The sequence below is a fragment of the Hippocampus guttulatus genome, chromosome 5, assembly GCF_054856545.1.
Source record: "Hippocampus guttulatus isolate MCC_2025c chromosome 5, RoL_Hgut_1.0, whole genome shotgun sequence".
Lineage (NCBI taxonomy): Eukaryota > Metazoa > Chordata > Actinopteri > Syngnathiformes > Syngnathidae > Hippocampus > Hippocampus guttulatus.
The window spans coordinates 3,305,835-3,329,437 of NC_141265.1; the positions used below are offsets into that span (position 1 = coordinate 3,305,835).

Sequence of the window (23,603 nt, forward strand, 5' to 3'; positions counted from 1 at the left end):
TTTGGTTCCTACGTGTTCAAGGACTTGAGGCATTTGTATTTGTTGAGCATTTATTTTAGGTCTGGTGCCCGGTTATTTAAAAAAAAACAAAAAAACTTTAATATGGAAAAATACCTCCAACATTCTGTTGAATAATCTTGAAAAATGATCATGTGGATGCAACTGCATACATAATTTTGATGTTATCACGGCAGGAATCGGGATCAGCATGGCAACAGCTGGACTTGATTCCTTCAGCTGGAGAACTTTCCTATCTCCTTGTCTCTGTTTAGTTTGTTTCCCCCAGCAGCCTCTGCTTTTCATCTTATAAAACCAACTGATATTTGCAAGGGTTTATAATTCAGTTTGATGCTTTGTATGCTGCTCGAGACAAACTTATTCTGAGATGCGTATGGGTAAATCCTTCACTCATCTGTATCAGCAGTTTTTAAAATATTGTTTACGGCTTGAGTGGCATCGGTCCCAGTTGTGACATCTAATCCTCCCTAAAAGTCTTAATGCCCACTGAAGATGTCATCGGCGAACTCCTTTGATACCCTTTTCACTGACTGAGAAGTGCCCAAACAGTTATTTCCCCCAACTCGAGAAGGCATGCACTGATTGAGGGAGGAAGAAGTCATGACATGTTGGGGCAAAAAGTCAGCTTCACTGTGTGACAGGCTTCACCTCACAATTCCCTTTTGTAGTTGGTTCGAACGGCCTGGTGGTCGGGTGGTTAGCGCGTCAACCTCACAATGCAGCGGTACCGGGTTCGATTCCAGCTCCGGCCTCCCTGTGTGGAGTTTGCATGTTCTCCCCGGGCCTGCGTGGGTTTTCTGCGGGTACTCCGGTTTCTTCCCACATTCCAAAAACATGCATGGCAGGCTGATTGAACACTCCAAAACTGTCCCGAGGTGTGAGTGTGAGCGCGGATAGTTGTTCGTCTCTGTGTGCCCTGCGATTGGCTGGCAACCGGTTCAGGGTGTCCCCAGCCTACTGCCTGAAGACAGCTGGGATAGGCCCCACGACGCTGATAATGCAACCTTTTTTTGCGGCCATTTGCTTCTGTGTTACGTACTTTGTAGTCCATCCATCCATCCATCTATTTTCCGAACCGCTTGATCCTCACTAGGGTCGCGGGGGGTGCTGGAGCCTATCCCAGCCATCTCTGGGCAGTAGGCGGGGGACACCCTGAATCAGTTGCCAGCCAATCGCAGGGCACACAGAGACGAACAACCATCCACACCCACGCTCACACCTAGGGACAATTTAGAGCGTCCAATCAGCCTGACATGCATGTTTTTGGAATGTGGGAGGAAACCGGAGCACCCGGAGAAAACCCACGCAGGCCCGGGGAGAACATGCAAACTCCACACAGGGAGGCCGGAGCTGGAATCGAGCCCGGTACCTCTGCACTGTGAAGCCGACGTGCTAACCACTGGACTACCGGGCCGCCCTACTTTGTAGTCTTTTCACTTATTTATTTCCTATGGTAAGTTTGGCACTTTTTATATCACAATTTTTCAAGTGACTTGAAACTTTAGTTTGCACACAAGATGGGGTAACACAGTGCAGTTTAAGTATGTGCGGCTTTTAGGTGAAAAAAACTTTAGAGTACTATATTTATTTTGTGGGTACGTCCCACCGGTACGCGCAGCAGACCCGCATTGTACGGTAATGCCTTTCTGAAAGTGTCAATCAAAATTCAGCACTACCCTTGCGAAGAAATAAATCAAAGTACATGCATCATCTACCCTCACCCTTCACTTTTATTCAGAATCTCGAAACACTGAAGACCACGTGCACGATGTTGGAGGAGCAAGTCCTGGAACTCGAGACATTAAATGATGAACTGCTGGAGAAGGAGAGACAGTGGGATGCCTGGAGGGCAACGCTAGAAGAGGAGAAGAACCAGGCTGAGAGGCGGACGAGGGAGGTGCAAAGAATGCTGGACACTGAAAAACAGAACAGGTTAATAGAAAACACGCTGGCTTTAATTGACACAATGCACTCAAGGTTTAATGATATTCTCTGGCCATTTTGAACACTGTTTTCCTTTCAAACGCAGAGAAGTGGTAAGCATATGAAAACCTGTTCAGTGGATCAATTCTTTTCGAAATAGGTTTATGTAATCACAATACCTGTTACATATTCAGAAAGAATAATAAGTGACCGTCTCTACATCGGTAGGTTGCGTTTGCTATTATTGTCGTTGCTTGCCTCCACCTACACTCACTGGATGCAAAAGGCTTACTCTCTCAAAGGATCATCTCTTGGTCTTCTGCATCCAAACAGTATGCGCAGTATGTATAAAAATGTGGGCTCGTCAAGGCAAGGGGAATTTGCTACACAAATTAAAACACCCTGACACAAGAAAGAGATGTGACAATGTTCATGTGATTTGTGTGGCTGAGCTGTAACATTGATTGGTAACTTCTTTTGGAATATACCGCAGTTGAGCTATAAAAGCATTTCTCAAACACAAAGAAAAACAAAAGTTTTTGTTCCGTCCTTCAGACTACGCGCTGAGCAGCGTAGCACTGAGTCTCGTCAGGCTGCGGAACAGGCCGTTAAGGAGCACAAAGCTGAGATGGTGGCACTGCAGCAGATTCTCAAAGACCAGAAACTCAAAGCCGAGAGCCTTGCGGACACCGTGAGTGTTTTTTGCCCTGAAGCACAAGTATTGAATAGCCTCCGTGGTTTGCGTATGTTGCAATGGCCGCATCCTGTTTTCTGTCGTTTAGTTGAACGATTTGGAGAAGAAGCATGCCATGCTGGAGATGAATGCGCGTAGTTTGCAGCAAAAACTGGAGAGTGAGAGAGATCTGAAACAGCGGCTGTTGGATGAGGTCCATTCAGTGTTTTCACACATTATCACGGATCCTTGATGACATCATTACACAATCACCATAACATATGGCAAAATAGCCACAAAATTCACTTGGAAGTCTGTAGCGTCCTTGGGCTAAATGCTAAAGTATGTTAAAGGTATTGGAATCTGATCACGTACCATCTCATCTGTTGTCCTTTTGTAGCAAGAGAAGCTTCAGCAGCAGATGGATGCTCAGAAGGAACATATCTTTCGTCTGACGCAGGGCCTGCAAGATGCCCTGGACCAGACTAACCTGCTGAAAACCGAAAGAACTGACCTGGAATATCAGCTGGAGAACATCCAGGTGCTGCTACATGTACACACTCTTACTGTACCGGAAACTACATCTGCGTGTCGATAGTACATAAATCCTATGCTACATTAAAGTGCATATCTTCCTCGGCTAAGGTTGTGGTCACCATTCGGTGAATTAGACTGAGAATTGTTCATAAGAGGGGCACCGGATCCAGCATTTTGAGTTGTTTGTCTTTCTTTCAATGTCTCTTGCATCCAATACAGATGTATGATTCTTTTGCAAAATGGATGTGTATACATTTGGCCTTTGGGATCCAAGACATTCAGAGGGGACTTACCAAACTGAATCCACCTCTTAATAAAGTGATCCCTCACTTATCGCGGTTAATGGGGACCGAGATCTCCCGGGAAAGAGGAAAATTCCGCGAAGAAGGTAGTGAGGGATCACTGTACCACCAATTTCAGGTCGCAATTATAGAAACCATCAATACGAAACAAACCAAATGGCAACTACTGCATGAACATCAGGCGCAGTGCAGAATCAGTATTTGGCCAAATAAACTGACAAAAATGTCGAAAATGTCAATTGAATACATTTCACATCTCTCTCAATGTTAAATGGCATAATGTGTTCAGATTGAGGATGAATTGGAAATCTGATTGCTTAAACGAACAGTGATGGCGCCAATACAGTTGGTTATCTGCAAGCACGACTAATTCCGAAGAGGAGATTCACATGGCAGCTGAAATCTTAAACAACAGCATGAGTGGTAGGAAAACGTTGAATTTTTGCCGCTTCCTGTACTCTGGTTGGAATTTTACAGTGTTCAGTTTCGTAATAAGTCACAAATTATTTTGTGATGTGTACTAGCATTGCTATCGGAACGAAAAAGGCAAACCAGACAGTACGGACAACCAAAGTCGTCACCCCACTCTTTCTTCACATGATCACGGTTTTTATGATCATTACCGGTATTGTTGTCATCGGGTGCTGTGACTACAGCACGGGTCATTGCATTATGATATGGTTTCTATTGCGTTGTTTTACTTGAACATAAAAAGCATGTTCGGTGTCACACACATACATTCCATCACTGGGCTGTGCCCACATTTTGCATTATTTCTCTGTATGAAGCCAAGTATTTGAGGAGAAATTCACGGCAGTAGTGATGTTCATTTAGCTCCACCTGCAGGCTGTGTACTCCCATGAGAAGGTGAAAATGGAGGGGACTATCACCCAGCAGACCAAGCTCATCGACTTTCTCCAAGCCCAGGCCCATGGTGGCTCGAAGAAGAAAAAGGTCAGATGAGATTTCAGTCACTTAAATGATGTCTACAAATGTTCATTTTTATGTTGCGAGAAGACTCTTCGAAACATCATTTTATGTGTAGGGGTGTCAAATTTGTTTTCACCGTGTTCCACGTTGTTGTTACGTTGCCTCCGGATGGCATGTGACCCAAATTCAGAGGTACCTCTGTAAAGTCTTACATCTGGGGGGCTACTTAGTTATTGCAACTTTATATTCTTGGAACAAAGAAAAATTAGAAAAGGTTTACGTGAACCTGGTTTCCTACCTTTTATAATATACAAACCCAATTCCAATGAAGTTGGGATGTTGTGTCGAACAAATAAAATGTCATCTGCGCTCCATAATATCATCAAAAGCTTCAGAGAAATCACTACTTGTAAGGCGCAAGGCTGAAAACTATGCCGGTGACCTTCGATCCCTCAGGCGGCACTGCATCAAAAACCAACATCCGTATGTAAAGGATATCACCACATGGGCCCACTTCAGAAAGCTAACGTCACCAACTACAGTTTGGCACTACATCGCCCGTTAAGTGTAACTTAAAACTCTTCTGTGCAAACTCAAAGCCATTTCTCAACAAAAAAGCTTCTTTGGGCCCAATGATGGACTGATGCAAAGTGGAAAAGTGTTCTGTGGTCTGACAAGTTGCAAGTCCCTCTCCTTGGAACGACCTCCCACTGAAGGTTAGGCAAGCCCCCTTCTTTAAAACTCATCTTAAAACTCATTTTTATTCTTTGGCTTTTGACTCAGCATGAGACTTGATTTTTAGTTTTGTTGTTTTTGTGCTTTTTACTGTCTTTGTTATTCATTTCTTGTATGATTGTTGTTGTATGAATTCTTTTTTGCTCCATGTACACCACTTTGGATACAACGGTGGTTGTTTTACAATGCTCTATAAATGCAGTTGAAATGTGGACATTTCAAATTGTTTTGGAACTTGTGGACGTCGTGTCCTCCAGGCCAAAGAAGAAAAGAACCATCCGGACTGTTATGGATGCAAAGTTCAAACGCCAGCGTCTGAGGCCGTGTTCGTGCCAATGACATCGGCAACTTAGACATTCGGGAGGTCACCATTAATGCTGAAAGGAACAGACAGGTTTCATAGGAAACATACGCTGCCATTCAAGTAACTCCTTTAAATGGATACCGTTGCTTATTTCAGCAAGACAATGCCAAACCACATTCTGTTTTGTTAAAACAGCATTGCTTTTTCGGGTATGAGACTGATCTGCCTGCAGTCCAGACCTGTCGCCCATTGAGAATTATGCAGCAGATAATACCCCGGACTGTTGGAACAGCTGATGCTGTACATCAAGCAAGAATGGGAAATAATTCCACCTATAAAGCTTCAACAATTACTCTCCCCAGTTGTTTATTGCATGTTTTGAAAAGAAAAGGTGATGTAACACTGTGGTAAACATGACCCGGTCCAGGCTTTTTTGGAATGTGCCGCAGCCATAAAATTCTATGCTTATGATTATTTGCTAATAACAATAACGTTTATCAGTTTGAACATTAAATATCTTGTCTTTGTAGTGTCTTGGTTGAACATGATTTTCATATCATTGCATTTATTTTTGTTTAGCACAATGCCAAATCTCATTGGAATTGGGTTTGTATCTGAAGATTATACTTGGTGTATAAAACATCCTTGAAATCAAAATCCTATCAATCCTATCTGGGCGGATTCTGAAAGAAAGTCACATATTGTAATGCGAAGTTGTGACTCTTTCTACATGCCAACTATGAGTGCAGATAATGCAAGGTAAAGAAATGTGCAGCCACAGGCATGAAACAAATGCACGATATTTTGTCGGTTCTACTTCAATTGCATAGACAGGAAATGTCTTTTGCTTTTGTTTTTCATTGTTCCACCTGATCTTTTCGGTCTGATTTTGTATGCAAAAGAACATATTTTAAATGACTATGCGGAGAGCTGGAAATTACTTCATTATAAAAGTGAAATCCGGAGGCAACAATGGATGATTAAGTCATGCATAAGTGGTCATTAAAACTCCCACTAACTTCTCTGCACAGCAACAACAACGTATACTAAGAATCAAAGCGTGGACAAAACCTGCTCTCTGTTCCCATTTTACTTACGCTTTTGCTGTGTTTACCCTTCCAGGGTCTTTTTGGGCGTCGGCGCGAGGACCTGTTGGCTGCCATGGCTGCTCAGGCACAGGCCCAGGGACAAAGTCAGGGTCAGGTCTCCCCTGTGTCCTCCATCCAGCCCGTTCCCCTGCAGTACAGTGATATGAAGGTAGCCCTGGACAAAGAGCGAACTCGCTGCTCTGAGCTTGAGGATGCACTTCAGAAAATGAGAGCCGAACTGCGATCTCTCAGAGAAGAAGGTAGGAACGGTTCATCATCTCTAGTTTCGGAAGAGCACAAAAAGTCCATTAGATGTTGAGGTCATTTCTTTTTGTGCCACACCATTGCCGTAGCAACTAAAACATGATTATTTTCATGCTCATCAGAGCAAAGAGGCGAGCCAACACGCAAATAATAGCAGCCAGATACTTTTCGGCTCCAGGATGAGCAATGTTATGAACAAGAAGTGATTTCCATCCCAGCGCTGCAATACAAGGATCATAGCGGCTCCGCAAACCCAGCGGCGGCACGACAACAGATGATGATGTCCGCCATGGTGAAGTCTCCCGATCACCAACAAGTCCCACCAAGCCTGGTACCATCCAACTCGGGTCGCAGGAAGGAGGTTGCAACGCCTGAGGGTGAGTCAGAAGATGATGACATCTTTGTTCAAAAAGCCAGTATGGGAGTACGACGCCATATTCAAAATATCCCGGCCCTTTCCTGCACACAAATATAATCCGACACAAAAAATGCTCTCTTATGATCCTTTCTCTTTCACACACCTTGCAGAAAGGAGGAGGGTCACATTTGAAAGTAAGTTTCCCCAAACTCATGACTCCTGCAGTTTGGTCTCTTCTCCCTTGTCTCCCTTTGCCTCACCCATCCCTCAAGAGGCCAGATTTTTCAAAGTTGTGCACGCCTACAATGTGGCACGTCCCAGCAGGCCAAAAGTACATTTGCAGTTTTGCAGTGCACAGCTTTCGAAATCTGCCGCATTGTTATCTTGGTTGCTGAAGCTTAGCCAGTCTGATTTGCGGAACTCCACAGTGTTTATCCACCCATTACAATCCCACTTGTGCTTCGCGTCATACTCGTACGAATAAGCCTGTTGATAAACACTGAAAGGCACAAAACTTTGTGTCACATAAGGAATCCCAATCTAAAGGTATTATTCAGTCACCTCATTGGGCAAATTACTGGATAAGAAGTCAAAGTTGCATCGATTAAGATGGCTGCCTTGAGAAGTGGCTGCCTTAATGTTGCAGACACAAAGACACAAACGGACTTTCAGGTAAAGCAAAAAAAAAAGTGAAGCTGCAGTGAAATATATCTTTTTGTCATAATGTTTTGAGTGATTTGACTCTCATATGCTGACCAAGGTATGCAAACTTCGAGTAAAATCTTCCTATTGACTGCATAATGCCTTTAAATGCACCAGCCAGTCGTCACAAGCACAGGGATGAATTTAGCCATTTAGACTTCAGTTTCAGTTTTCAGCTGCTCTTGTCCTCAACATCATTTGAAACCACTTTTTTTTTTAAACCGATTTCATAGTTGGTATGGCATGATGTATCGAGGGTTTGATAGAACAAGATATGTCTGACATGAAGGGACCTGCTCTCTGACGGTACGGCCCTTATTGTATTCAGAATATAGCCGGCGAATGAAAGACAGTCAGAGGGAAAGAGAGAGGGAGAGGGCGCACCACCACACCGCTCACCGCTTCACAGTGGGACTCAACATGCGCGCCGCCAAGTGTACCGTTTGCCTGGATACAGTGCACTTCGGTCGACAAGCCGCTACCTGTCTCGGTGAGTTCCAGTTATGCAACAGATAGTTTTCTTTCACGGGACGAGTATTTGTCCGCCAGGTTGGCGGGTGAGATCGGGATGGTCCTCTATTCTATTCTCTTCGATAAACACTCGATAAGCACAAAACAAAATGTGTCGATCTCCAAACATGGCGGTGCGTAACATCATAACAAAACTATGTTCTTAAAACCACTGTGTCAAAAGCAACCAAAATGGTGCGAAATAGCTAACCCAGCTCTTCGTCCAAAAGGAACCGTCGTCCCCGGTGCTGGGCTATTTATACCCAGTACGTTGGGTTGAGGATTTGACCCAGCACCAAGGTTATTGTAGTTAACAAAAACTAATGACATAACTAAAAGTAAAATTGGAAAAAAAACTTTTTTTTAAGAATGAACATATATATATATATTTTTTTTGTGAAATCTAACTGAAACTACATCTTACATCTATAAAATGAACTAGATCTATAATTTTTTACAAAAATGCCCTTCGTTTTTGTCTTTTTCACTTAACATCATATAGTACTTGAGCTTTTGGGATTCATTTTAAATATCTATCTATATATATTTATATATAGGAAGGTCAATTCAATCCTTTCAGAATGTTACTTTATTAATATTTAGTGAAATTTTCTTTTTGTTTTTTTTAATCTTGGACTCACCAAATACTCAATTTATCGAAAAAACTAAAACTAATTCTAAAATTATTAAAAACTTAAAGCATTTTACAAACCTTCTCTAAAAAAACATGTTTGAAAAAATAACAGAATTTAAAAAAAAACAAAAGTAAAAACTAACGAGTGAAAAGTCCCAAATTGTTGGAACACTGCTCAGCAAATTGAGTCAAGATTTTGATCCAACAAGCGATAAAAACTACCCTTACCGCTGGCGGGGGTGCACAGGAAAGTCACTCACACAATGTTTGGCAAAGTTTTTACACTGGGATAGGCTCGGCGACCCTTGTGAGGATAAGCCGATCAGAAAATGGATGGATGGATGGATACCACTCCTGAAACAAACCACCTAGTGGTATTTTCCCTGGGTGCCATTCACCATTCACCCTGACCAGGATCTGAACCCCAACTCCCATGTCCAAAGTCTGCAGTATAACCCCCAGAGCCATCCAGGCGCCATGTTTAATTCAACTTCACGACACAACAGTCAGAGAAGGTGAGCGGCTTCAGCTCTTCAGCCTGCCCAAATCCAAACTTCAATCCTGTCTTCTGAGTCAAACAAATTATGAACCCAATCTGTTCAAAATCCACAGCTACACAGCATTTTGGAGTATGACTGGCCCAGTACTTTTTTGTTCATATGATCGTATAAACTACCGTATTGGCCCGAATATAAGACGGTGTTTTTTTGCATTGAAATAAGACTGAAAAAGTGGGGGTCGTCTTATATTCGGGGTCTAGACATTATACCCATTCACGACGCTAGATGGCGCCAGATATCATTGAAGCGAATGCTGAGCTTGACTCCCGAGGCCAAAGTGAACCCCTGTCACGAAGAATAAAAATTCAAATAGCGGTAGCGCGAAGAAGAAAAATAAAAATAGTGGTAAGAAAGAAAAGAGAAGAAAAAGTCTTACGCCATAATGCAATGCTTTTTTAGAATGGTATATTTACCTTATAATGGTCCTTATAATTATTTCTGAGTCACTTTAATTGATACCTACACAAAAACAAAAAAAAAAATACAGTATATTCAAGACAATGTGGCACATATTATAAAATAATATAGGTTTTATATCACTATTTCAAAAATGCTCATTTGTGTTGAGGAGCCACAACTTTGTATGCCATTGCTGTTCTTGTGATATTTTCCCTCCCTCAGAATGTCACGCTCTGTGCCATCCAAAATGCTCCCCGTGCCTTCCAGCGACGTGCGGCATGTCGAGCGATTGCTCTCTGCATCTTTCCGAGGGCTCGTGTCGGGAGAAGGGCAACTCTTCGGGCCAGCAGCTCAAAGACGCCAGCGGGCACATGCACCTGGAAGGATGGATGAAGCAGCCCAGGTCAACTCACTCACTCACTCACTCACTGATGTGCGGGATCGGATCAGGGTCAACGATGAATCCTGTGTGTGATTTATACAGACGGAGGTTGGTGTAAGGGTGCTGAATAAAAACGGACGGTGGAACAAATACAACTCATTGAAATGCTTCCGTTTGAAAACAAACATTTTTTGGGGGGAAAGTGTCGGTCTTAAAAAAGATGTTGTTTGACAAATGCCAGCTATCCGATACATGTGTGAGGAAGGTGTCAATGGAAAAACCGGTGGCCTGTTTCAACATTGTGCTACTGCTTTTGCAGAAATGGAAAGCGAGGCCAAGGCTGGGAGAGGAAATACGTGGTCCTTGATGGGACGAAAGTGTCCATCTTCGAGAGCGAACCCAGAGAAGGTTACTTGAGTGTTCACCTGAACACCACTTAGCTTTTGAAAGCTGAAGGCTTTTTTTCACCGTGCCTGAATGTGGCACCTTTTGTTTTAACTCAGATTCAACGAAGCCACTGGAGGAGTTCGACTTGTGCATGTCTGATGGAGAGGTCGAAGTTCACGGAGCGGTCGGGGCCACTGAGCTCCCCAACACCGCTAAATCAGGTGTTACGTAATTCTTCATATAAATAACACCAAACACATTTACATAAGGAACGTGGTTGTAACAGGTTGAGATTTTTCATACTCCTTTTTATTTTTGCGTTGTTTTTTTGAAATTCCGTTAGTTTTCATAGCAAGTTTGTTCGTTTTTATTTATTTTTTGACTAGTTTTAGTGTTAGTTGGAGCATTTGTTGAGTGCAAGATGAAAAAACTATCGTGTAATCAAGTAAACCAGAATTCTCAATCAACGGACTTTCCTTCTACAGATGCACAGCAATACCAAAATAAATACATTTAAAACAAACCCTAAATACTTCTATGATATTGAAAAGAGGTCAATAAAGGACATTCTTGCTATAATTGTAGTTACAGTTTTATATCTAATGTGTGGATGTATCTAATCCCGATACAAACCAAAAGTTGTAAAAATATCACGGTTAAGGGTAAAGTATGAGCCTTAATGGAGACTTCTTTCTTCTTACTTTTTTTTCTTTTCTGATTGATATAAAAATGATTTATTAGATATAAACACATAACGGGGTAGGACTAGATACGTTTTTTACTTCTTCCTACTCCCTTGAACATAATAACTGTGTTGAATGAAGACTGATTTCTTTCTTTTTACTATTTTATCTACCTTATTTTCTGTCAAATTATTACTGTATATGTTTTATGTTCAATAAACAAACAAACAAAAAAAATATCCGTAAGCTCTCGTCTCAGTTAGTTTTGAACTATTTTTATTTCGTTCAAGGTAAATATTTTTTCCCAACTTTAATTTTAGTTACTCTGTTAGTTTTTGTCAACTATATTATCCTCGATAACAAGTCAAGTATTCATTAATTTAACTCATCGATTGTTGTCCTTCAGATGTTCCATATGTCCTGAAGCTGGAGGCTCGTTGTCACACCCCTTGCTGGCCTGGACAGTCCGTTTACTTTATGGCTCCCAGTTTCCCAGACAAGCAGCGCTGGGTGGCAGTCATGGAATCTGTCATCGCCGGGGGGCGAATCTCTCGGGAGAAGGCCGAGGCGGACGCAGTGAGTATCTCGGCACTCGGCTGACTTGTCATAGTGGTCTCTTTTCTGGATGTAATCGCTACTATCGGGGTTATTCGGGAGAGTGAACTGACTCTCGTTTTTAACCTGTTGTCTTTTTGGATGAACTCATGGTTCACTTTTCTCTGTCGTTAATTGTCATCTTCTTTTCCGTCTCTCTCCCTCATTCTTTTTTTTCCCCCTTGCTTTATCTTTCCCAACCCCGTTTGTTGCGTTTCCATCCCGCCTCATTATATGGGCATGTTTTATTGATTTGTTGGATTTTACCCATTTCATTGAGTATCGTTGCGCACATAGGCTGCTGTGTCCAAAAGACAAATGGTTCTATCTCCTCTGGTCCAGGTAAAAAAGTGCAAACACAAGACTTCCTGACATTCACACCTGGCTAACCCACCTCCACTCCCACCCAAGCCGCCACCTGCCCCACTGAGATGCCCCCCCCTCATGTTCACTTGTTCTATCACCGCAGCACGCATTTCTTGTGAAAACCACATCATTATGATCCAACCGGAAGAAAAAAAAAATTGCTCCGATGTTGAGAACTTCCCCGAATTTCACTCCTGTTGCATGTTTTTGGTAATATTTTGTTTAGGTTGACTTCTTGGTTTTCTGAGTGGCATGCATACACAATGATTAAAATGCATCACTTTATAGATGAAGGCATCGCAGCATCATCATTAAAATTAGCGTGATGTTGCTCAGTAAATGTACTTAAGATCCTCACTATGCGGCCCATTGATTGGATGAGATATACTCCATTTCCTTTTTTAGATGTTTATTGCAACATGCCTCAACACTCCGTCGAACTAAAAGTTCAGAAATATAAAACAACATATTAAATTTAGGACAAAGATAGCTTTGCGCCAAAACTAATCACGATAGACAATGCGAAATATTACTAACCTCGTTGGCCTGCTTTTTCAACCAACGGCAGTCTTCTGCCAGAGATAATTCTGATAGTAAAAAAGGTGATGCTTCATCCATCCATCCATTTTCCGAACCGCTTGATCCTCACCAGGGTCGCGGGGGGGGGGGGGGGGTGCTGGAGCCTATCCCAGCCGTCTTCGGGCAGCAGGCGGGGGACACCCTGAATCAGTTGCCAGCCAATCGCAGGGCACACAGAGACGAACAACCATCCGCGCCCACACTCACACCTCGGGACAATTCAGAGCATCCAATCAGCCTGCCATGCACGTGTTTTGGAATGTGGGAGGAAACCGGAGCACCCGGAGAAAACCCACGCAGGCCCGGGGAGAACATGCAAACTCCACACAGGGAGGCCGGAGCTGGAATCGAACCCGGTACCTCTGCACTGTGAAGCCGACGTGCTAACCACTGGACTACCGGGCCGCCCGTGATGCTTCAACATACTCATTATATTAACTTTGTATATTCACTCGGCTTTGTCAAAACAAGGAGGAATGATGAGACAAAGCCTACACGGCAAATGCCGCAACGATAAGCACTTCTCAGTTTCACGTAAAGCAGACTGAGATTCTTTAACACGCGATTTCTGGCATAATACTCTTAAAATAAAGGTATACTATTTCAAAACAAAGATGGCAGCAATGACATGTTGGTTTTTCATTGTAAGATGCAGCGATCTGAGCTCTTGTACACTTTTGGCTGTACAGTCTTTGCAAATCTGTTAAACACAACTTCCCACAATGGCAAAGAAAGTTCTGAATGTTGTAATGTACGTACATTATTTGCTTGACTGCTGGTTTTATATCAGACAGACCTCTGGGCATAATTAAGATACTTTACCTTGACACGAGGGGGGGGGGGGGGGCAATGGACAACGGTAGCATTTTTCTCTCTTTAAAGGCAGTTTTGATATAACTTTGAAATGACATCCTGTCAGACTGCACAGGGCTGTTATAGCCAGCCATTAAATGTACAGTAAAAAGTCCATGTTGAAGAATGCAAACTTTCAAATCGACACCGATTCAAACTGCATGTGACTGCCGACCTGTCCTCACTTGCACACACCTATGCAGGTGTTGCGTTTGTTCCGTTTGCAGCTGCCTCCCTGAGAGCGACTGACCCAGTTGACCGTCAATGTCTTCTTGATTTTAGAAGCTCCTTGGGAACTCTCTCCTAAAGCTGGAAGGAGACGACAGGCTTGATATCAACTGCACTCTTCCACTTACAGACCAGGTACCGTAATTGTCTCACATGTCGACTATATGGTCACATGTTGTGTATTAAAACCCTATGCGCTTGACCGTGCCCGCAGATAGTCATGGTGGGCTCGGAGGAAGGTCTGTATGCCCTCAACGTGATCAAGAACTCGCTGACCCACATTCCAGGCCTGGGCTCGGTCTTTCAGATCCACATCATCAAGGAGATGGAGAAACTGCTGATGATCGTTGGTGAGAACTGAGCCTCTGATCACAGCTGGATGGACGAGTGAGTGCCACGCGCTCAACACCGCGATGTGTGCTGCAGGGGACGAGAGGGCCTTGTGCCTGGTGGAGATCAAGAGAGTAAAACAGTCATTGAGCCAGTGCCACCTGCCCAGCCAGTCCGAGCTGGCTCCGTACATCTTTGAGACGGTGAAAGGATGCCATCTGTTTGCTGCCGGCAGAGTACGTCTTCGTTCGAGTCGTGAGCGCATACACTGGAAAAATGTGACCGGAGACAGTTGAGGACGTGCGTGTGTTTGCGTTGTCTTCACAGATAGACAATGGCTCCTGCATATGTGCCGCAATGCCGAACAAGATCACCATTCTACGTTACAATGACAATCTCAGCAAATATTGCATTCGCAAGGTGAAATGTGATCCCTGGCTTCCGTATCCACACTGCACTCTGCATTCATATCATTTTAATGAACTTATCCTAAACAATTACTATTATTCATCGTGTTCCACCGCACCAATGAAATTGTGCGCAAAACGATTTTCTCCATAATTAGAAAAAAATTGAAATTAGATGTGTGTCTAATTGGGCTCTAGGTTCACACCGACTATCAGTTATCCAAAAGCCCGCTTCAGAGAGCAGATGTTGAGACTCTCTGCCATGAGGTCGGCTATGACCACTCCCACAGCAGAGCAACCCTCGCTCTCACAGATCCACTGGCCTCCGATTGTCTGTCTTGAAATGACCTTAACCACCTTTAGACAGATAAGGCCCGTGTGGCCGCGAATTTACGTCATGAAAACGGAGCCTTTCATGATCATTTGGATCTAATTGTTTGATAGCTATCTCAAAGCAAGTCAAATCAGGTTACAATATGTTTTGTGCCAATCTATTATTTTATTCCGCTGAACCCAGAAGATAGTTCTACATCTGAGTGAAACTTCATCACCTCAACTTAGTCTAGTCTTAGCCCTCAACTGTAACATTTCACTTGTGGATTTCACACCGGAAATATTTTGGAGCAGATCTGCGATATCGCTCTGACGCTCTCATGGTGCAACTGTATAATTCTGGAATTTAAACAACAACAACAATCTTCATTTCATAGGAAATTGAAACTCTGGAGCCTTGCAGCTGCATCCACCTGACGAGCTACAGCATCATCCTCGGCACCAACAAGTTCTACGAGATCGAGATGAAGCAATTTGTACTTGAAGGTGTGCTCATCGGCAATTCCTTTTTCACCCGCTCGTGTTTACTATACATTGGAATTGATGAATTGGAAAAACTTCTCATGCAGGGCTCACCGACCTTTTTGAAACTGACAACTACTACTTGAGTTCCGATTAAAGCAGAGGGCTACCAGTTTGATACGCGCTTGGAGGAAATCTGCTCAAATGACCTTTATGTGTTGGAATGAAAAGAAATTAGGATATTCAGACCGCTATGTCTTGCTTAAATTTCAGTCTTTGTCTCTCTTTTGAAATTTGGGCTTTCTGCTCAAGCAGTTGGGGGTTGGGCTTCCAATTCTGTTTCTTTGGGAGCACCGTAGATGGCGGAGGAAACAAAGTTTTGTGGTTAATGGCCTTTTCTGTCAAAATAGGTATTAAAACAGATCTGTTTTTTGGCCACTCCGCCGTCATCAAGGAAACCAGCCAATCGAAACTGGAAGGGGCTGAGCCAAAATCCCAACAGTGACAACGCCGTGCTGCTCATGTTTAATGACGTCAAATGCGATCTTGTGGTTTTCCTGCGATTGATTTGTGATGTTGTCTTGGTTTTGTTCAAAATAATCACAAGCCCAAGATCAATTCAATTTGAATTATTCTGCATGCGTGAGTCAAACAACATTTGAAATGTCGCCATCTTTTTTAAGACGCGTCATGTGTTTGGTGTGCCGCAGAGTTCCTGGACAAGAACGACATGTCGCTGGCCTCGGCAGTGTTTGCTGCCTCATCCCATAGCTTCCCCATCGCCATCATGCAGGTGGCCAGCAGCATGCAGAAGGAGGAGTACCTGCTGTGCTTTCATGGTAAGCGCGCGCAGACATGAGGGAAGAAAAAACGTACACTGAATCCTTTCTTTTGTTTGTTTGAAAGTGTGGGACAGTGAGCCTTGATCGCCCCTCTTGCCACAAATGAATGATAACTCACACACTGCTCAAAAATAAATAAATAAAATAAAATAAAATCCACAGAGTCAGGAAAATTGAATAAGCGATCTCTGCACATTTGAACCACTGTCATTGTAATTATCACCCAAACAGCCTCCAACTTTAATCTCACTAGCAACAACTCCACCCTGTTCCTCTCCTCTCACTGTCGCAACCTCTGTGTCCTTTTTGATAATAATCTCTCTTTCGACCGACACATCACCCAAATCACCAAAACGGCTTTCTTCCACCTCAAAAACATTTCTCAACTCCGCCCGTCACTTTCTTTCAATGTCGCTCAAACCCTCATCCACACCGTCATCACCCACCTTAACTATTGCAATGGCATCCTCTCCGGTACAACAAAAGTGCTTTCAAAATTAAATGTATTATGATTATTATTATTATTATTATTAAAAGTGAGCGCAATAGTACACTTTTCACTGAAGTACTGCTAGAAACTCACACACACACACACGCACACACACTTCACCGACATTTATCTGCCAATCCATTGAACTGTAAAATCACAGTCAGCAGGAGCACGCTCGTGGGTGGCTGCAGCTGTGTTCGCTTCTAAAATACCAAAAAGTTTCCATGTAAAGTTTAAAATGGCTTAGCTGAAGCAGAATGCACCTCTGCATTGTGCCAAAGGGGAAAATTCAATCCAAGTAGCTAGCACACTCCTACTATTGTCCATACTCGTTGGCGTAAGGCCTCTTCGGAAAGTCAAATCTACTAATCTTAATGCCACCTTGCCTTCACCTCTACACACACACACACACACACACACACACACACACACACACTGTATAATCAACGCAGTCATCTCTATGAAACCCCCATCAACAAACACAGAAGATACCAACAGGGCGTGTTTCTGTCAGTCGTCAGCAAAACGGGCGTCATCAGTGACGGATTAACTGATCTTCCTTAAGTATTGATGGAATGCCCACCTCTGGTACTGGCATCATAATTGCATGATTTTTAAATGGCATTGGACGGGACCCTGTTCATGACTTCATTGGCCATGCAAATGAAACTCTCGAGTGGACATTCATTCTTGCATGTCTCCGTCTTGCAGAGTTTGGCGTGTTTGTGGACACGTATGGACGAAAGAGCCGCACTGAGGACATTAAGTGGAGTCGACTGCCTTTGTCCTTTGGTGAATACGCTTTATGAAGCCACATCATTTTTATTGTTATTATGCATGAAGTCAATCCAATCCCTTGGATTGCTTGTGTTTTGTGATGCAGCCTACAGAGAGCCCTACCTATTTGTCACCTACTTCAACTCTCTGGACGTCATCGAGGTTCAGGGTCACGCTGCTTTGGGGTGAGTGTCACCGGCCACCGTATCACATTTATGAAATGACCCGAAAGTTCGTGATGGACTTTTGTGTTATCAGTCCTTCAGTGCTGGCCCACCTGGACATCCCCAGCCCTCGCTATCTGGGCCCAGCCATCTCCTCAGGAGCCATATATTTGGCTTCGTCCTACCAGAACAAGCTGCGGGTCATCTGCTGTAAGGGGAGTCTTATCCGAGAGTCGGGAGAGCTGCAGAGGACCGGATCCAGCAGAGGGTCAGCTGCTCCTCACTTGTCGAAAAACATTTTACATCACATGTGTGAGTGTGTGACACAGTTTCGCCAAATCATCCTGAGAATCAAGAATCGCCTGTTTTACAAACTCTTATTTTGTCTTGCTGAAGTTCGACCGATTTAGCAGGAGGGCCTGTCTTGTGCAACTAAGCCAGACCGCCTACCACCCCACGCCCGCCAACGTATTCCTGTGCCAATGGCGCTATGGGTTTTGTTTCCATGACAACGAGTAACTGATTGCTGCACTTGAAGCTTTGAATTTAAAAAAGCGACTAAGCAATCGAGCATTTGTCGCTTATCGGAAGCGAATGCCATGAATCAGGATTATTCTGTTCTCAAACTCAATGCAGCTTTTCTTACCATTTCAACCGCAAAAAAAAAAAACCCCACCACTAATTTAACCACAATTGGACTCTGGCCATTGCCTGTGTGCTATCTGTTGCTCATTTACACGAATTGCAAGTGTTGTCTTGCAAAATTCAACTGCTTTGTCATCGGCTCCGACTTGGAGGAGGGGGACACCAGGGGGGGACCTGGTCACTTTGAGACAAGTCACACCAAAGTAACTTTCAGTTTCTTTAAAAAAAATATATATATATATATGCACTTATGTTATGTGGAAAGTGCATTTCAGTAGTACACATTATTAAGCACCTGATGGCTAAAGCGACAAATGCATACCTGTCAACTTTTCGGAGCGCCAACCTGTATAAATTACCAAAAAAATCCTTATAAAGAGCAAAAAATCCTTATAACGTACCAAAGCATTTTATATGTCAAAATAACGGCAACCCCCCCCCCCCCCCCCCCCACGAAATTTTCAATGATATTTATTGTAGATCTCCATAATACAATGTCTGGTTAATGTCCAATCATCATTCTACTTAGTGGCATTACTGTGTTCAGAGTTGTATTCCTGCGTTACTTTTTTCACCAACTCCAAATGCTGACCCATCGGCTCGAAGTTACAGCATCCATTCATATTTACTTTGGAAATGAAAGCATTCGCGTAGACTAGCACCATTCTGGGCAAAAGCAAACGGAACTACCTGTTAGGGGGGGAAAAAAACGTAAATTGCCAGAATCCGTATGATTTGTGCGATACGGCCATATAGTAAGATTCACCACAAAATCCGTATGAACTATGGCTAAACCGTATGAGTTGACAGGTATGCAAATGAGACATTCCACTGATATCGGGCTGTCCAGATGTCAGGCGAAACGTCTTCTAACACAGCCACAACAATCCACTTTTGATCGATTTCATGTCCTGATAATGGAATGGCCTGCATGACTGAGAGTATACACAGGCACTGGTCTGCATTGCACAAAGTGGATCCCCAAAAAAAAATTAATAAATAAAAAACGAATAAATTAATAAATAAAAAACCCGGATAACTTAAAAGTTGTTGTACACAACCCGATGACCCTTGGCCTTTGCCACGCGTCTCCAGGAGTCCCAGCAAGCGAGGCCCTCCCACCTACTCGGAGCACATCACCAAGCGCTTGACGTCAGGCCCCGGCAGTCACGACGGCCTGCATCGAGAGCCGAGCACCCCTCACCGCTATCGAGAGGGACGCACTGAGTTCCGGCGCGACAAGTCTCCGGCCCGCCCCTTGGACAGGGAGAAGTCACCCGGCAGGGTGCTGGACAGCCGCAGGGAGAGATCTCCCGGACGATTCGGGGACAACAACCGGCTCATTGCCGGGTCGGTGCGCACGCAGCTGGCTCCTGTTAACAAGGTACGTTTCCTTTGTCACTTCTATTATTGTCTGACCAACATGCATGTTCTTATTGCACGATAAGGGACATCTGACAAATATTCCATAATCAAAACACGAATACAAAAACGAAACAAAAATGAAACATTTTCAAAACTGCCCAAAAAACAAATGAAAACTAACAGAATAGTCATGATGGTGTAGTGCTACACTCGCCTGATCCGCATATAAAATGTGGGTGTGAATGGTTCATCATAATATGTGCCCCGCGACTGACCGCTGACCAGTTCAGGGTCTAGTCCGCCTTCCGTCCAAAGTCCACTGACATAGGCTCCAGCACAAGTGACGCCCCTGTTCAGGATAAGGGTGTTGAAAATGGATGGAAGAACTGTCACACCAACAGTCAAAATGAAATGAAAAATTATGGAACATTCGTAATTACTATTGGCCTAATTAAAACACAAAGACACTGAAGCATACGTAGCCTCTCATATAAAAACATTCCTAGACATTGGATGGGACTTTTATCCATTTTTAGCCATGATTTGGATCAATCACTATCAGAGTCATTCCTAAACTAAAAAGTGTCAGTGGCCTAATTTGAAATCTGACAACTTGTCTGTGAAAACAGAAAGTCTTGCAAAAAGATTTGGGCATTAGAGGTCAAATAAATTTGACTTACCGAAGTTAATGCGCATTCATTTTTTTTTTAGACAATGTAGTATGGCGTTTTTAGCCGAAAAAAACGACCATGTATAGTAAGGTGTTTTTCGCCCGAAAAAAACGACATAGTATAGTACGGCGTTTTTAGCCGAAAAAAAACGACCATGTGGCGTTTTCAGCCGAAAAAAAACGACCAAGTATAGTAAGGCGTTTTTAGCCCGAAAAAAACGACATAGTATAGTATGGCGTTTTTAGCCGAAAAAAAACGACATAGTATAGTATGGCGTTTTTAGCCGAAAAAAACGACCATGTATAGTAAGCCGTTTTTAGCACGAAAAAAACGACATAGTATAGTAAGGCGTTTTTCGCCCGAAAAAAACGACATAGTATGGTAAGGCGTTTTTAGCCCGAAAAAAAACGACCATGTATAGTAAGGCATTTTTAGCCGAAAAAAAAACACATAGTATAATATGGCGTTTTTAGCCGAAAAAAACGAAATAGTAGTAAGGTGTTTTTAGCCCGAAAAAAACGACATAGTATAGTATGGTGTTTTTAGGCCCAAATAACCCTCTAAAGTGCAATCCAAATACGCCTATAGTGCAGGACAAGTCACAGTCACTTGTAGAGTAGAGGTGTACATGCCTGCGTTTGGTCCAGGCAACTCCGGTTCAAACCCTGCATCGGTAATGTGTGAAAATACAACATTTAGTTACTTTTCTGGAAACCCTGTAAAGTGCATGTCAAATACGCCTAGAATGCAGGACAAGTCACAGTCACTTGTCGTGTAGCGGTATACATGCATGCGTTTGGTCCAGGCAAACCCAGTTCAAACCCTGCATCAGTAATGTGTGAAAATCCAACACTTAGTTACCTTTTCCTGGAAACCATCTAAAGTGCATGTCAAATACGCCTATAGTGCAGGACAAGTCAAAGTCATTTGTAGTGTAGAGGTATACATGCTGGCGTCTGGTCCAGGCAACTCTGGTTCAAACCGCGCTCAGTTCTGTGTGAAAATACACTTAGTTATGTTTTCCTGGGTTCGATGACAGAAACACTCCACATGGTCTTTTTTCGGCAAAAAACGCCTTACTATACTATGCCGTTTTTTTTCGGGCTAAAAATGGCTTACTATACATGGTCGTTTTTTTCGGCTAAAAACGCCATACTATACTATGTCGTTTTTTTTGGGCTAAAATCGCCTTTCTATACACGGTCCTTTTTTTGGGCTCGAAACGCCTTACTATACATGTTCGTTTTTTTCGGGCTAAAAACGCCTTTCTATACACGGTCCTTTTTTTGGGCTCGAAACGCCTTACTATACATGTTCGTTTTTTTCGGCTAAAAACGCCTTACTATACATGGTCGTTTTTTTTCGGGATAAAAACGCCTTATTATACATGGTCGTTTTTTTCGGGCTAAAAACGCCATACTATAACTATGTCGTTTATTTTCGGGCTAAAAATGCCATACTATACTATGTCATTTTTTTCGGGCTAAAAACCCCTGACTATACTTTGTCGTTTTTTTCGGGATAAAAACGCCTGACTATACACTGTCGTTTTTTTTTACAATGTATAGAAAGGCGTTTTTGGCCGAAAAAAACAACCATGTATAGGAAGGCGTTTTGGGCTAAAAAAAAACGACCATGTATAGTAAGGTGTTTTCAGCCGAAAAAAAGCCCCGAATAACCCTCGAAAGTGCAATCCAAATACGGCTATGGTGCAGGACAAGTCACAGTCACTGGTAGTGTAGAGGTATACATCCCTGTGTTCTGTCCAGGCAAAACCCCGCTCAGTTATGTGTGAAAATAAAACACCGAGTTACTTTTTCCTCAAAAACCCTCGAAAGTGCATGTCAAATACGCCTATAGTGCAGGACAAGTCAAAGTCATTTGTAGTGTAGAGGTATACATGCTGGCGTCTGGTCCAGGCAACTCTGGTTCAAACCGTGCTCAGTTCTGTGTGAAAATACAACACTTAGTTACCTTTTCCTGGGTTCGATGACAGAAACACTCCACCTGGTCTTTTTTCGGGCTAAAAATGGCTTACTGTACAGGGTCGTTTTTTTCGGCTAAAAACGCCTTTCTATACACGGTCCTTTTTTTGGGCTCGAAACGCCTTACTATACATGGTCGTTTTTTTCGGGCTAAAATCGCCTTTCTATACACGGTCCTTTTTTTGGGCTCGAAACGCCTTACTATACATGGTCGTTTTTTTCGGGCTAAAAACGCCTTTCTATACACGGTCCTTTTTTTGGGCTCGAAACGCCTTACTATACATGTTCGTTTTTTTCGGCTAAAAACGCCTTACTATACATGTTCGTTTTTTCCGGGCTAAAACGCCTTATTATACATGGTCGTTTTTTTCGGGCTAAAAATGCCATACTATCGTCGTTTTTTTTTTACAATGTATAGAAAGGCGTTTTTTGCCGAAAAAAACAACCATGTATAGGAAGGCGTTTTGGGCTAAAAAAAACCGACTATGTATAGTAAGGTGTTTTCAGCCGAAAAAAAACGACCATGTATAGTCAGGCGTTTTGGAATAAAAAAAATGACCATGTATAGTAAGGCATTTTAGGCCAAAAAAAAACCCGACCATGTATAGTAAGGTGTTTTTAGCCCGAAAAAAACGACCATGTATAGTAAGGCGTTTTTAGCCGAAAAAAACGACCATGTATAGTAAGGCGTTTTTAGCCCAAAAAAAGGACTGTGCATAGAAAGGCGTTTTTCGCCCGAAAAAAACGACATAGTACAGGAAGGCGTTTTTAGCCCGAAAAAAACGACCATGTATAGTAAGGCGTTTTTAGCCTGAAAAAAACGACATAGTATAGTAAGGCGTTTTTAGCCGAAAACCCCCCGACATAGTATAGTAAGGCGTTTTTCGCCCGAAAAAAAAACGACCATGTATAGTAAGGCGTTTTTAGCCGAAAAAAATGACCATGTTTCGTAAGGCGTTTTACGCCCGAAAAAAACGACCATGTATAGTAAGCCGTTTTTAGCCCGAAAAAACCGACCATGTATAGGAAGGCATTTTTAGCCCGAAAAAAACGACCATGTATAGGAAGGCATTTTTAGCCCGAAAAACGAACAGGTAAAGTAAGGCGTTTTTCGCCCAAAAAAA

The 23,603-nt window shown here is 42.9% G+C and overlaps 1 protein-coding gene and 1 long non-coding RNA gene across 7 annotated transcripts in view; one reads left to right on the forward strand and one right to left on the reverse strand.

The window, feature by feature from the left end:
* citb (citron rho-interacting serine/threonine kinase b) overlaps window positions 1-23,603 on the forward strand; it is a 47,799-nt gene that overhangs the window by 23,072 nt on the left and 1,124 nt on the right. Inside the window, exons 17-40 of one of the 5 annotated variants that reach the window (XM_086112099.1) lie at window positions 1,757-1,950; window positions 2,497-2,632; window positions 2,724-2,828; window positions 3,015-3,155; window positions 4,288-4,407; window positions 6,545-6,770; window positions 6,993-7,151; window positions 7,303-7,326; window positions 8,163-8,324; window positions 10,160-10,340; window positions 10,639-10,727; window positions 10,823-10,927; window positions 11,796-11,965; window positions 12,281-12,325; window positions 14,063-14,143; window positions 14,223-14,358; window positions 14,435-14,574; window positions 14,666-14,758; window positions 15,456-15,564; window positions 16,251-16,379; window positions 17,584-17,664; window positions 17,756-17,834; window positions 17,908-18,081; window positions 19,554-19,842. In XM_086112099.1, coding sequence (XP_085968225.1) covers window positions 1,757-1,950; window positions 2,497-2,632; window positions 2,724-2,828; window positions 3,015-3,155; window positions 4,288-4,407; window positions 6,545-6,770; window positions 6,993-7,151; window positions 7,303-7,326; window positions 8,163-8,324; window positions 10,160-10,340; window positions 10,639-10,727; window positions 10,823-10,927; window positions 11,796-11,965; window positions 12,281-12,325; window positions 14,063-14,143; window positions 14,223-14,358; window positions 14,435-14,574; window positions 14,666-14,758; window positions 15,456-15,564; window positions 16,251-16,379; window positions 17,584-17,664; window positions 17,756-17,834; window positions 17,908-18,081; window positions 19,554-19,842 — 3,168 coding nt within the window. The remainder of the gene's footprint in view (window positions 1-1,756; window positions 1,951-2,496; window positions 2,633-2,723; window positions 2,829-3,014; window positions 3,156-4,287; window positions 4,408-6,544; window positions 6,771-6,992; window positions 7,152-7,302; window positions 7,327-8,162; window positions 8,325-10,159; window positions 10,341-10,638; window positions 10,728-10,822; window positions 10,928-11,795; window positions 11,966-12,280; window positions 12,326-14,062; window positions 14,144-14,222; window positions 14,359-14,434; window positions 14,575-14,665; window positions 14,759-15,455; window positions 15,565-16,250; window positions 16,380-17,583; window positions 17,665-17,755; window positions 17,835-17,907; window positions 18,082-19,553; window positions 19,843-23,603) is intronic. The other 4 variants (XM_086112103.1, XM_086112100.1, XM_086112102.1 and 1 more) reach the window with 4 other exon arrangements.
* Window positions 1,731-7,376, reverse strand: LOC147204662 (uncharacterized). 2 transcript variants are annotated; one of them, XR_015100994.1, is made up of 4 exons: window positions 7,296-7,376; window positions 6,520-7,145; window positions 2,990-3,107; window positions 1,731-1,934 (listed from the first exon to the last, which is right to left on the reverse strand). It is a non-coding gene; the product is annotated as an uncharacterized LOC147204662 (long non-coding RNA). The 2 variants fall into 2 exon arrangements; XR_015100995.1 differs by lacking the exon at window positions 2,990-3,107.